The sequence below is a fragment of the Pholcus phalangioides genome, unplaced genomic scaffold (genome assembly GCF_987345545.1).
Source record: "Pholcus phalangioides strain wild (caught in Gottingen) unplaced genomic scaffold, Ppha-v1.0 ptg000001l_1, whole genome shotgun sequence".
Classification (NCBI taxonomy): Eukaryota; Metazoa; Arthropoda; class Arachnida; order Araneae; family Pholcidae; genus Pholcus; species Pholcus phalangioides.
In genome coordinates this window covers 11349004-11364232 of record NW_028301594.1, presented here as the reverse complement: position 1 = coordinate 11364232, position 15229 = coordinate 11349004, and the positions used below count along the sequence as shown (strand labels likewise).

The window sequence follows — 15229 nt, the reverse complement described above, 5'->3', positions numbered from 1 at the left end:
TTATAAAGCATAGTATTGCAGACTTTTACAGTTTAAGATGTGTGTTAAAGTTAAATAAAGTGGTTACGTAGACAAGTTTCAGTCTCTGTTTTTTCTCGTTTTTATAACTTAGAAATTTCTATTTAAATATTCTTTATAACGAAGTTTTTAAGGACAATGATGAGAATTGGTTAAATAGGGACTCCATTTTACTGTAGATGGAGTCATGTAAAGAGCTAGCTTACTATCCTACTAGTTTTGTTCCCATCCTTAAAATTTCATAGCTACAGTGGTCAGGTATTTCTTGAAAATTGTAGAAAATTAATTTTTGTGTATTTGGAATTTAGAGAAATTGCTTGATAAAATTTTTTAAATTTATTTATTTATTTGCAGACAAGCAAAAGCATTACTCAACATTATAAAAGGAAAATATTTCGATAATTTATTGAAGCAAGAAGGAGATGATGCAGATAAGTGTCGTCCATTTTCTCTTCCGTGGTAAGTAAAAAAAAGTTAATTTCTTAATAATACACTGGATCTCGCTTATAATGTTCCCATTTGGAACGTTTTATCACTTGGTACAAATAGTCCCATCTTTCACTAATGCCCATCAAAATTTCCCGGTTTAAGTGTTTTCCAGCATAGAATATTTTTCATGATGTTTTTTTTAAATGTTATATTTTTGATCCAATATTACACAGTACTTTTTTAATCATATGTCAGTGTAATGAATTTTGGAAATCCTGAGACTGTTTCATAGGGGAACTCGAGAAACTTTTCACAAAATTACAGATGTTCCCAATAATTTTTATTCAGTTCTGAGTAGATTATTGCATAGTAGATTATTATGTAATGTTATTTTACACAGTAGATATTAGTTTTTTTCTCTCTTTTTTTTTGAAGCAAACTGCATTTCAGATGAATCACAAAAAATAAAATATTGGAGACTCAAAAGCTGTCAAACTCTGCAAGATTTTAACTATGGCTCGGATTTTTATGACCTAAACATGAAACATTGTTGTTGATTGGTTAAAGAACTGACATTCAGGTTTTTTAACCTATCAGCATTGATGTTTGATCTTTAGGTCATAAAAACTCGCTCAAATTATAACACATTTTTTTAGTTGTTACGTGGGAAAAAAAAGATAAATATTTCATATAACTTATGAAAAATTTCTAGAGAGCTGTAGCAAAATTTAATAAGCACTTTCTAGGTTGCAAAAAGAGCTGTACTTAGTGCTTAAAGTGCTGCAGAAAAAAAACTTTTGTTTATTTTGCATTAATTAGTTATCCAGTCAATGTCAGTTGCAAACTTCCTGCAAGTAGTAATGTTTTTAGAGAAATCAGTCCATTTCAAAATAGTTAATATTTTGTTTTTCATTTTAAAATTTTGATTGTCATTAGCAACAATTATTATCAGCTCAAAAATGCATTTAATTCTGTATTGATTTTCTTTTTTTTTGTTTGTTTTTAATACCTCCAGGTATCCGCAGCATCTTGCATGGCAAATGAATTTGTCTCGGGTTGTTATAAGGACATCAGAAAATCTTCAGCATTTGCATAATTTCTTGATTTCAGAAACAGAAACAGTATGTAAGACTTTTTTCTATATCAACACATCCTCTAATTAACCCCATCGGTGAAGTTTTATTCACATTCTTTGCAATAAAACCAGAATTTACATGTTCATTCATTAAGTGGCAATGTATTGTTGTAAGATTTTGCGTCACGGTTGTAATTTTGAAAAAAAGATTTGTCTTTTATGTTTGATTTCAGGGTAATATAAGTAGGCAAGAAACTGTGAGCATGATACCACCTATTCTGTTGGATGTTCAACCTCATCACAAGGTATATAATTATAAAAAAAACTTGATTATATGATATGCAGTGAATTATTAATAATGAAAAACAATAATCACATAGGTGTTAACCCTTCACGCTAGTTCAGAAATCTAAATCAAAAATGTAATTGAAGGAAATGATTATGATGGCTCAAAAACAAATGTAAGAGACCAAGGGTAGCCACAGACATTCAGAAAGCATGATGGTGCAATAGAAAAAAATCTCAACCAAAAGAGAAGAGCAAGGTGTACAGTGTACAAGGATCTGCAAATGGGGCCTGCTGCCTGTGATGTACCATGTACTGAGATCCTCGCAGAGGGGTTAATATTATTTGAAATTAGAGAAAAGTTCAGTATGATGTGAAATACGTCTACTTTGTACAGATTCCTTCTCCTTTGTTTTTAACTCATGTGTTTTATTTTTCTAGGTGCTAGACATGTGTGCCGCTCCCGGCTCGAAAACTGCACAAGTAATTGAATTCTTGCATAAAGAGGATGGTAAAATTCCAGGTAACTGAATTGCTAGTCATAGAAAATACTGTGATTATATAATTTACAATAACTATAATAATTTTTATTTTATGTGCATTAAAATGTTTCTGAAAAGGCTGAATCCCCACCCCTGATTTCTCAGAAAACCTTTCCTTCAGAGAGGTGTCTCATTGCTAGAGGTGAACTACCTGTCAAACAAAAATAGATGAAAAAAATTGGCCCTATGAAGATTTGGTGCTCTAGAGTTTGGGGGGTTCACTGTGCTTTCTGCACATACTTATGATTAAATAATCAGGTACCTTGAACCTTTATATTTTTAAATTGAATTCAAAATTAATTTGTGCACCAGTGCAAGCCCCCAGAACTTTTTCTTAGAAACATGAGCACTGCAGTGGATAGGTCTAGAAATATGATAATATCCAATGAAGATGATTACATGAGTTCCTATCAACCATCATGAAACAATCCTACAGTCATTCCAAATTTTCAATTCATTACAAATTCTGTAGAGGAATATGTATGAGGTGCATGTATGGTTAAGTCGTAGTATTCATTCCATTCATTGTTTTTCCATTTTTAGATTCGCCAATATTGATAGTTGCAGTGTAGCAATGTTTATTTCTTTTTGCCCACCATGATGATGATTCACTTGTGAATGGTTTTATAACACGTAAAAGTGATGAGCTTTTTTGTTATTAATATATAGGTGGTCTTGTCGTTGCAAATGACGTAGATAACAAAAGATGCTATATGTTGGTCCATCAAGCAAAACGATTAAACAGTCCTTGCTTCATCATTACAAATCAAGATGCCTCTCACATGCCAGAACTTTCAATTGAACAGGTATGAGACTAGAGTGTTCTATTTTATGCAAAATTGATTTGATAAAAAATTTTATAATTTAATAAAAATCTGTGGTTGTCTATCTTGTTCATGATTTGTGTAAGATTAAAAAACAGGAATATATATATAAAATAATGATAGCTAGAATTGAAAATTTTTAAATTTAAAATTTACTTATAGATTCTGTTTCTGATATGTAATTTTTTAGTTACACATCACATCTTATGAGTAAATTGGCTTTAAATTTTTTAAAGGATGGAGTGGTTGGAAATTTGAGATATGATAGAATACTTTGTGATGTTCCTTGCAGGTGATATTGATTTTTAATTTTTTTTCCGTTCATATTTGATTTTTGTCAGTTTTTTTCTTTTGGACTGCACTGGATTCCTTGATTATAATTTTCTTGAACTTAGATTAATTTTTATTACATTATTCAGTAGCATTCTTTTCATTATGAAATAGAACATGCTTATACAAGAAATGATATTTTTAAAAACAAGAGAGTTTGTGTAGATTAGCTTTGAACTACCTCTTGACTTTCAGTAATAGTCAGTCTTAGCATTTTGTGGAACTAATAAGCTTTCTACAATGAGAAAGTCTTAATAATGTTTTCTTTTCTTTTTTTTTACAAATTGTATTTATTGCGTACAAGATCTATCTTCTCATTCGTAAGAGAGAAGATCTTGAGAAGATCTATCTTCTCAATGAAATATTTTTACTATATATTTCAACGCCAGATTAGCATATACAGCTAATCTGGCACATATCAGACCAGGGTGTGTCAGATTACTGGAAATTAGTTGAAAAAGCCCATTTAAGTAATATAAATTTCTGCACATAGAAATGCAGTGATATGTTTTCCTCTTCTATCCTTGAAAAAAAAGCCCACCTAAAAATGCTGGATTACAGGACAGGTCAGACTAGCACATGGCTGGACTATTGAGTCTACCATACTTCAGAAAAATGCATAAAAATGGATTATGGATTTTTCTTTTCTTGTTTAATTTTGTTTATCATATCAATAAAAATATAAAACACATTTGGCCTGTAATCCTTCAAACATTTGGCAAACATCTTGGCCTAAGATTTCCGATTCAAGTTGGACCCTCTATGGAATATATAAGTATTTATGTATACCAGTTAAGCAGATGCTTTTTAAGGCTTACTATTTAATTCCATATAGCCATTTGTGTTTATATTGAGTTTTCATATTCAAGCCATTTCCTCTGTCAGTCGCATCATTTAGATTCCTAGTCTCTTTTACTGTTTATATGCCTGCATGAATGCCAGATGTGTGCTGTATTATTTCTTTATAATCAATAAAAATAAAGACATAATATAAAATTATAGCTAGATCTTATTGGTTCTTGTCTTTGTAGCAGATTAACTACATCTAATTAAACATTTTGTAAATAAACAATCCATCACTTGTATTGCTATACATATTGCTTACATGTTTTTGAGCTTTAAAAAATAATTGGGTGAAAAAGATTTGAACCTATAACTTTTACTTTTGTTAGTGGTGATGGTACAATGCGCAAAATTCCTGATATTTGGCAAAAATGGAATGTAGGCAATGCCAATGGCCTCCACAAGTATGTATTGTTTAAAATTTAAATAGTTTAAACTTAATGGTTATTTTGTTCTTATTTTCAGTCAATCTTTTAGGGCTTAAAGTATGCAGTGGTTTTGCAGTTAGCATGCATTCACTTACTTGTTTTTTGGATTCATCTGTAGTCTTTAGTTTGATACAAGTTATGCTTATTTGTATTGATTGTTTGATAATTTGTAATTTTTTTATTCCCTTATCTATTGTTCTGCAACAACGAGATGAGACTTGACTATGGCACATCGGATGGTTCTATTTTTTCTTTCTAAAAGGACAAGCCAAATATGAAAGCTTAGTCACTGACGAGTTATTCTCAATTTGTAATTATTTCATCTAAAAGAATTAAATGCAATAAAAATTTTTGATATGAGATCACAGGAGTACCAAAAACTTATCTTGTAATTGGAAGACTCTACCCTGTATGCATTAAGAAAAAAAAATCATTCTTTTATTATTTTTCCACCTTAATTGTGCGATTTTTATTTTTTATAAGGGTGTGTTTTATAGACTAATTATATATATATACATATATACAGTCTGGCTTGCTTATGACGAACATTAATTTTCATATATAACAAAGTTTTCCCATGTCCCGCGGATTTCTTATTTACTTCCTATTGCTGTTTCGCTTGCTTATAACGAACATTTATATCAGCAAAGTATGCCTATAACAAGTTTTTAACCTGTTTTCAACCACAAATTTTGACAAATTTCTTTTTAATCTTATCTAAATATTTTTATTTTCTAAATTTACCTTTCTATAATATGTAGGTACAACTAATAATGCCCCTTTTATTTCCCTGAAAGACATTCCAGTACGGCGTTTTTGAGTAATGTGAAATTATCTTTTCTTTTTTTTCTTTTTTTTTTACTTTTTACTATTTAAATCCTGTTTTATTTGCGGAAAACTTTATTTGAAAGAAAAGACTAAGGTTCCCCTGTATTCCCAATAATCTAACCTCCAAAACACCTTTAGTGCATGTTTACCAATCTTTTGCTAGATTCAGACGTTGGTTGTGGTGATTTTATCGTGTGCAAGTTAGCTTTTGTAAATATCAAGCGCTAAAACACTGTCTGTTATTTGAAAAATCGAAGCTAAAAGTTAAAAAAAAGTGTGATATCTTAGCTATTCAGGCTTTTCAAAGTTTTCTATCCACAATTTTGAAAAGGAAAAAGAAATTAAAGAAAACATTTTTGGATGTTTAACTGAAAATCTACAAGGAGAGGGATTCATAGATAGAGCTCTTTGTAAATGGTTCAAAAAAAGTAAGAAGTGAAAAAACATTCCATTAACCCGGCTCTTGGTTAAAGAAAAAGCATTGTATTTTTTCATGCTTATTATGCAAAAATGATTTATTATGGAAAACGTTTAACATTCACAATCATATCATGAAGGAAAAACAACATATATTTTCTTTTAAATATTTAATTACATAAGATTTTAATTAAAATTAAGACCTCTTTTTGATTAATTTTATCTCTATCTATTTCAAAAAAACAGATTATTGAAAAATGTGTTGTAATCTGTGCATTTAAATTATGCTTCATTTTGCCCAAACGCATAATTTTTTAAGCTGGTACAGATATATAAGATATAATGAAGTTTGTGCACAATGAACAGTTTTGCTGTTTTTTCCGACTTCATTATAAGGTCTGACTGTATATCTTGTTGAATTTCCTATGTATAATAAATATAATTCTATTGTACTTTTTTTCTCATACAAGTCTTCAGTTACGTATAGTTAAACGTGGGTTAGAGCTATTGGCATTACATGGTCGATTGGTTTATTCCACATGTTCATTAAATCCTGTTGAGGATGAAGCTGTGATATCTGCTCTTTTACAGATGGCTGGAGGTATGTATTACCAGAAATTGAAAAAAAAAAAATTTCAGTATGAAATTATACGATTTTTTTAATGTATATGTAGCATGAGATCAAGCATTGTGTTTGAATCTTTATTGCATAAGAATTACTTTTCATTAAAATGATATTTTGATAAGTCAATGTAAGATTTTGTCTTGTTTAAAAGGGAAAAAATAAACTTGTTAGCACACATGGTCGGATTCAAATATTTTTTGGACTCAGTTTTATTAAAAAGTAAGAATTTGTAGAAGTGAATAAATGCCTTCCATTTTTGCCTGTTAAAATTAGACGTTTATGTTGTTTTGAATTAAAAAAAAAGAAAAAAAAAGAACAGAAATTTTAATTTGAATGATATAGCATATCTTTGCTGTGCTTTTGTTATGCTCTATTCATATTTATTTATTGTTTTTTTCAATTGGTTTTACAGATTCAGCAGAGCTAGTTGATGTCACTGATGCTCTTCCAGGCTTGAAAAGAAATCCAGGCATCTCTGAGTGGAAAGTTTCTACTAAAGACATGCAATTCTGTGATAAATTTGATGAGGTTGATGAAAAGTATCATACACAGATAAGGCCTTCCATGTTCCCTCCAAATTCTGAAGTTACTGAAAAACTGCATCTCAATAGATGGTAATCATGCATTTCTATAACTACATATTTGTTTGTGTTTGGTGATAGAATTTTTCCACCTGCATTCATTATTTTTTAAATTGCATTAAAAGTTTTTGGAAAAATGCTTTGTGACTTGAAATTCGAGCAAATAAAGTTGTATAACTACAGTAATACCTCTCTGAGTAGGGTCACATTTCTTTTCTTAGAAAAATCTGCCCTTCGGAGAGGTGGCTCCTTGATAGCAGTAAACAGGGAAAAAATTCTGGACCAGAAAAACTGTCCTATTAAAAGGCAGCCCATTTACACATTTGCCACCTCTGGAGAGGTTTCATTAAATATCACATGAATTGTGAGTTGTTTCAGCTATTTCCACTCTCTTTTTTTTCCAGTTTCCGTGTACTACCATATTTTCAAGACACAGGAGGATTTTTTGTTGCTGTGATAGAGAAGATCAAAGAGAAGCTACCTTGGCAGTCTGATGAAGGCAAATTATATTTCATACTTTTCTTGCAGTATATCTGTTGCATAACAGTTATTTTTAATTGAATAGATTTTTTTTCATTTATAGTTTAAAAATACTTTTGTATCAATTTGTTTGGTAACCATTGCTCACTTGTTATGATCAATATTTTACCTAGGGTAATCATGTAGTTGCTTTTGAGACACATACAGACATATAATATAACTGACATAACATATCACACTGACATGGCAGTGTAATTGTTTTTTTTTTTCATTTTCTGTTGAGTCAAACCTTGTATACAAATACAAACACAAAGATCACAACAGGCTAATTGCCCAACGAGGTGGCTGAAAAAAGATGCCCATAAAAAATATGGATGCCAAATATAACTGAAGTACAGCAACCCAATATGAAATCATGTATCTCAAAAATAATTAATTATATGTCATACACTGCTCATAAAAAATATGGTTGTCTTACCTAAATATGGATAGCTTCTTGATTTATCCCAATATGTTTATCATACTTGTTTTTAAATGCATCAATTGTGTTAGAATTCACCACCCCCCCCCCCCTGGAAATAAGTTAATCCGTTTATTTATAACCCTATTAGAGAAAAATTCTCTGCGACAAACCACAACCTGGAGTTGTCCATACTAAACCCTTGTCGAAGCAGTTGATTGATTGTGTATTAATAACTCGTGGTCCATCCTATCCATTCCACTGGAGATTTTAAACAGTGTAATAAAGTATAATGTATAAAGTATATTTATATTAATTTAATATACACACAGGGTCTCATAAGTCCAAAGACATCCAGACAACTTTTTGACTGTAACAAAAAAGGTTTTTTTACTATCAAGTTGTGGTAAAATGAATCAATGATCAGATGAAAGTGATCATAGCATAGGTGCCAATGCTTTTTAAAAAGCCTTTTCAAAATCTTCTGGTTTGAAACCAGATTCTTTCAATTTTTTGTATCTTTATAGAAAAGTCTCTAGAAATCCTCATTCTGCTATGCAATTTCATAATATTATAATATATAAATTGCAAAATATATTCCTTGACAGTTTATTCCTTGATTTGTAGTTACCAGTGAAGAATAAAAATTCAAGTGGGGTTGAAAATACAGGGGCAAAAAAGGACATTGAAAAAAAAAAAAAAAAAGTTGGGATATGGCCATAATTAAGAAATGTCTTTGGAAAACTGATTATATGGTTACCCTATGCAGATCCCTATTTTTCCCTTTTATTTGAATGATGTTTTTTGGCAGTGAAATATTTCATTACATGACAAACTACAGATTTTCGTCTGGGAATCGGCACCTGTGCTATAGATTCTCCTGCATATTCATTGAAGTATAACATACATAAAAATATTATACTATCTCAGAAATTTCCTACTAGGATGTTTCAGAGTGCTTCCTGTCTTTTTTTTATTTTATTTAAAATCAGTTGGGTTGTATAAAATTTGAACTAATATTATAGTCATGATACTACATATTATGTAGTATTAGATTCTTCAAAACACATTGGTGTGTACATAAAAATCGATAACTTTAAGTACCATCTTCTGAATGAATTCTAAGTACCTCTTAGCTAAGGTATGTAATAAAATATGCACTTGATAACATATTCTACATATGAACCTTATCAAGTGGCATAGCTTTTAGTTCTTAGTTTTGAATAATAAGCCAGCTTTTTTAATAATTATTATTTTAAAGTATTAGAAAGTACATTTGAATGTGCATTCTATAAAAAAAAAGTATGTGGATTATAATTTTATGTTTGTTTCAGGCTCAGAATCACAGCAACAACATAAGTAAGCCATTGTTTTTTTACTTAGTATGTGTATACAGTGACCCATCCCCCCAGGAAAGCTTCGATATCTCTCTGAGATGAGAAGCGGGGTGTGTCGGGTCCTTCAATATGTATACAATGAAAATTCTATACAATGATACTCTCTATAATGATAATCACCTATAAAATGATATTGCTTTTCGTTTCTGATGAACTTTTTATATAGTTAATGTATTCATCTATAACGATAACTCTTTTATAACATTTCTCCGGTCCCCTGAGCATTGTTGGTATATTAGTGTTTCACTGTATTTTATATTCATGGGAGATAAATTTTCTTTTGAAAGCAGCAAAAATGTTTCTTTTTATTTTCAAATTATTTAATATCAATTGCTAGAAGCACTTAAAAGTATCGAAATTTGATTATGTTGATAAAAGTTATTCCATAGTTACCACTTTTCTCATGCATAAAAATCATTAAAAAGAACAAAAAAAAAAAAAAACTTGTAGAATTAACAGTTGTGAATACAGTAACAAACATGATTTATTTCCATGACAATAATACAATGGAAATCGAGTAACCTTATGTAGAGCGCGATAAACATACAAAATAATGAAATAAATTAACTGAGACAAGGCTAGTTATTACTCAACATGCCATGAGACTGTAAAAATTTTGACCGGGCATGTATTTCTTTTGCCAGATGCAAGCATGTAAAATAGATTCAGGTGTGTAAATTTCTAAAAATTTGTTCTGCCCTTTGATACGATCAATTTAGGGAGAGATTTTTGGTGGTATTACAGGTGACAATTTCTAATGGAAGAACTTTTCTGATAAAATTTTTTTATTAAACAGATCAATAGTATATTCATACACATACAATATTAGACTCTATTTTTACTTTCAACATAATTTTCAAAAATTAAACACATTACTGACTTAATTTTTTTGTGCGTAAAACTGAGGTAACTGTGTTTTATCACTGACACTTCATCCAAATCATTGTGTATTGAGCATTCGTGCCAGTGATATTTTTCATTATATTCACTCTCTCATACATAGTATTTTTTATTTTGTATAAAATTCTGACTGATCCTTTGACAGGTTCCCTCCAAGGAAGAAACAAAAAGTGTTTGGCTATAAGGAGGATCCTTTCATTTTTTTGAATGAAAACGATGCTGACTGGCCAAGCATTAGGTAAATCTGCATATTTATCCTCTCTAATTGATTTTATGATGGGGAAATATCTGTTAAACATTTTCTACCTCTTATTTATGAGTAAAAAATTCAAATAGTTTGATTATATACATTATTTGAGACCCGCCGGTTGATCAAAAAACATTTTGGACACAAAATGACATTTTCTCTCAAAGTAATAAAACTTTCATCTGCGGATTATATGGTGAAAATTACGGCAGTAGCAATGAGAAATTAAGTATGCACCATTAGTTTCAGATATACAGTAAAATAAGTTGTCACTCAAGTTTTGGGGAAATTGTGATAGCTTAAGCGAAGTGTTGTCAAATTCAAGTACAACACTGTAAAACAACATTTATTAACATACTGGTTGAGATTGCAATAACAACAAATTTATGGTTTTTAAGAGAAAAAAAAATGGAATTTTCACCTTTTAATTGAGTTTTACAGTATTAACGTATTATGGCTAAATACACAGGTACACTTACAATTAATGCCAATAGTTAATTTTTTCTCGTGCACATTCATTTTACAACACATTTTTGTGTTTGAAATTCTTCAGTAGTAGTTCATGGTTCAAACATAAGGTAATCTTGAATAAAGGGCTTGATTTTGACTTGAAGGGGCAATGGGCAGGGTAAGCTAAGATTATAAAGCTGCCTTGTTTTGGGAAGGGAAAAATCTCTGGTTTGTGTCAGCAATTATATTTTATTCAAATTTGAAGTCCTAAATTAGAGGAGGACCTCTTCGCAAATACCCCATTTGTGCATGCAGAAATCAGGTCCAGCAAAAGTTCCTAACGCTTCAAGAACTTTTGTTGTTTTAGTTGGAAAATCAACCTTCTCAGCGTAACTTGAGCTATTCCGTTTTGGTACATAAGGATTTTATGGTCACTTTTGAACATATGCAATGCTGTTATCAAGCTCATTTTTAAAGAAGGCCATGGACATAATCTATTCCTTTCTCTCAAACTTTTCCTTAGTGATGAGGTCACCAAAATTAGTGACAAGTAAATGAGGGTTTAATGACATTTTTATCTGAAAGCTGGATGGGGCCGAAGAAAAATGATGACTTCAACAGAGTGATGCCCTTTTAGGGTGACAACTTACCAAGGTTTTACTGTAATTTCAATTTGTGATTATGGAAATTTTTATTGCAAGCATCATTCATATCAAATTTATTACACTTATTTTTAAATATATTTAATAACCAATTTTTTTTTAAAGAAGGCATGCCATCTGGCAATTTTGCCGCATACTTTGGTCTGATATGTGCTGGATTAGTGAGAGTCTACTAAATTTAATTTGCTTATATTCAACCAATTTTTGGTTCAAGAGCTGATTTAGATGCATGAGTGAATGATTGCCAGAACTTTGTCACTGGACTTATCCTGTTGCTGAGATCTCTTTCAGCCCAGCTTCGTGGCAGAGTCTGGAACATGATTTAGATGCAGATTTCGTATGTAAAAATTAGAAGCACCAGGAAACCTTGATTTAAACACGATTGATTGATAGCATGTAAATATTGATATAGCATGTAAACAAACACATGTATTATATTTGTATATTTTTAATTGTTTTTAGAGGTTTTTATGATTTGAAGGGCTTCAAACATACAAACTTGCTGTGCAGGTGTCAGGAAAGTAGGAAGAGAAATATATATCTTGTGTCAGATTCAGTAAAGAGTATTATACAAAACAACAAAGAAAAAATCAAAGTAAGTACTGTAATTCTTGGAAGATAAAACACAGCTCTAGTATACAAATTCACCCAAAAGATCAACAGAAAAACAATGTTTTTGAAATTGAATTAGCATAAGATTTTTGTAGATTGCAAGCATTAAGCTTTTTTTGCACAAAAGTTAATCCATCAGTATTTTATATTTATAGCTTCATCCTTCCTTGAAGAATTGAGTTGTATTATTTGATTAAATACTGGGTGGGGCAATAAATAAATTTGGCTTTTGACTGTCTTAAGGCATAATTACTTTTTAAGGGTTAATGAGAAGAATTAATGCTGTTTTGACCACAGCTGTTGACATACACACACATCGACTTATGAATGTTTCAGCTAAAGAAGAACTACCCCTGGTCAAAACCAGTGAAACTCTTTAACAAGGACTGAAAATAACATTAAAGTCTTTGATTGTGTATGCAAGCATTATTCATTCGGAATTGGAAATGTTGTGGTTCTACTGAGTTACAAAATTACTAATGATTGATTCATTTTATTGATGTCAATGATTTAATTAATAAGCTTTTATTATAAGCTTTAATTTCTTTATAGGCTCAATTCTTATTGTAAATGAATGTGATAGGTTATATATATTTATATATATGCATGCTCTGAAGAATTAGCAATATTTTCTAATCTTTTGTTTCTTCCTTTTTTTTCAGATTATAAATACTGGAGTAAGAATGTTCTGCCGAAGTGAAAATAAAGATGCAACTTGCATTTTCCGCCTGACTCAAGAGGTTATTACTTTGTTTTATTAAGATTATTATTTTTATTTATTTTTTTGAAGATTAGTATACCATCAACTTAATTTTTTTAGCGTGTTTTTCAAAAGTGAAAATTATGCAGTTCATCCAAAAAATTATCACTTTTTTTCTTCAGATAAAATTTGTTTTACAATGTTTATCACACATGACAACATTTTTAACATTTTTTTTTTACTTAATGATTTCTTATCTTTATTTTGACTATATGGAGTTAATGGGGATACTATGAAAGTTTTAATGATTAAGGAGGTCTGTCCAGCTGAAATTTTGGTTCATTTTCTAGATCCTTCTCTAAATTCTGAATTTGAAAAATGGACCCTTCATAAAATAAAAATTAACAAAACCATATATTTGAAATTCCATTGCTTTTGTACAAAATTAACTAGATTGTTTCTCTTCCCACAGAATTACTAACTTTCACAAAATTATGGATCGTTTTCATAAAAACATGACCCTATAAAAGCCTTGATGGATCCCTGTGATTCAAAAAACTAAGTTTGCTCTGTATTTCGCTGTTCATGTTGTAGGAAATCATTTCAGAAAAAAAAATCTCAGTGAAAATTATTTCAGAAATGATTTTATACACACACACACACATATATAACAAGAATCTATCCTGATGTAAAATTTTATGTGGTGATTTGGCACTACCTTTTCTTGAATCGGTTGATTTGCAAAAACATGAAAACTTCAATGATATGCATCAGGAGGTGGCCAACAGCTGTCCCGTGAGGTGATTTTGTGCGGCCCATGACTAGGTAAAAACTATGGTGTATTAAAATGATTTTCTTATCATTATTTAAACCAGTGTTTCCCAAAGTGGGCAATGGCATTGTCTGGGGGGGGGGGGCAATAGAAACTATGGGTATTCTTGGAGTAAGAATGTAATTATGTAAGAAAGTAATTACGGGTAATAGGATCCTATGGGCATGGTTGAGCTGGGGGGGGGGGCAATGAGAGAAAGAAATTTCTGAGGGGGGGGGGGGGCGATGAAACAAAGTTTGGGAAGCCATGATTTAAACCATCAATTTCCAAGCAGACCCAATTGATAGACTATTTACATTCATTATTTCTAGTGACAATAGTACTTGCTCATGTTTTCATCACATTGTGTTTTCGTACTGCTCTTAAAGTTTGCTATGGGCATTTATACTGTATTTCTTTCCGCCATCTCATTGGGCATATTGATTTTTAGTGGCCTCTGTATTTGTAGTTGAATGCATATTTGGTGCTCTGTTCGTAGTGATGAAACTTTTTTGAAGTGGATGTAAACTCACTATGACCCCTCAAAATTATAACCAACATATGCGGACCATATGCAGACCCTAATAATCCCAATGAGCAGAAATGTGTCATATGGAATGGTTAAGTTCATATTATGCTATTGAACAAGAGAGTTCCTTGTATTTTCTTATTTTCTCTCAAGGCTTAGAACATCCAAATTGAAGTTTACATTTTACTACAACAAATTCAGAGGCTGCTGGAAGAATAAAATAACCAGAAATAAAATAGCTGAATTCACGATTTTACATTTTAACATACATTCTCAGTAACTTTAAATTTGTTGTTTTTTATTTGATATTTCATTTCACAAGCTCCATTGTTCATTGAATATAAATTTTATTTTATTGTTCAATATTAGTCAAGTGTATAGTTTTCCTGGTTTTTTGTCATTTTTACTTTTGAAGTTTAATGGCTTGCTTCAATATGTGTTTTAAATGGCATGATATATTACAGGGTTTGTCATCAGTTTTACCATTTTTGGGCAGAAGGAAAGTCAACATACTGAAAGAAGATCTTGTTCTGACTTTGACAAACGAGTACACCAGCAATCAATTGTTTAGTGAAAAAGTACGACAGCAACTGGAAAGCATTGGTTAGTATTTTTTATATGATGGGTGCATCCATTTATTCGATGAATAATGTTGCTAGTAGAGAAGTAACACTAAATATTTAATTTGTTTTTAATTTAATTTGCTTGATGAAAATTATCTTAATAAAGGAATTCCCAAACTTTTTGCATTTCATA

The 15229-nt window shown here is 30.6% G+C and overlaps 1 protein-coding gene across 1 annotated transcript in view; it reads left to right on the top strand.

Moving 5' to 3' along the window:
- Nsun2 (tRNA (cytosine(34)-C(5))-methyltransferase Nsun2) overlaps positions 1–15229 on the top strand; it is a 31653-nt gene that overhangs the window by 11715 nt on the left and 4709 nt on the right. The window contains exons 4-18 of the mRNA XM_089253801.1: positions 373–477; positions 1463–1568; positions 1756–1827; positions 2249–2330; positions 3019–3155; positions 3410–3465; positions 4676–4750; positions 6490–6620; positions 7057–7258; positions 7630–7724; positions 9500–9524; positions 10608–10700; positions 12284–12416; positions 13096–13173; positions 14938–15076. Of these exons, the coding sequence (XP_089109927.1) occupies positions 373–477; positions 1463–1568; positions 1756–1827; positions 2249–2330; positions 3019–3155; positions 3410–3465; positions 4676–4750; positions 6490–6620; positions 7057–7258; positions 7630–7724; positions 9500–9524; positions 10608–10700; positions 12284–12416; positions 13096–13173; positions 14938–15076 (1529 nt within the window). The remainder of the gene's footprint in view (positions 1–372; positions 478–1462; positions 1569–1755; positions 1828–2248; positions 2331–3018; positions 3156–3409; positions 3466–4675; positions 4751–6489; positions 6621–7056; positions 7259–7629; positions 7725–9499; positions 9525–10607; positions 10701–12283; positions 12417–13095; positions 13174–14937; positions 15077–15229) is intronic.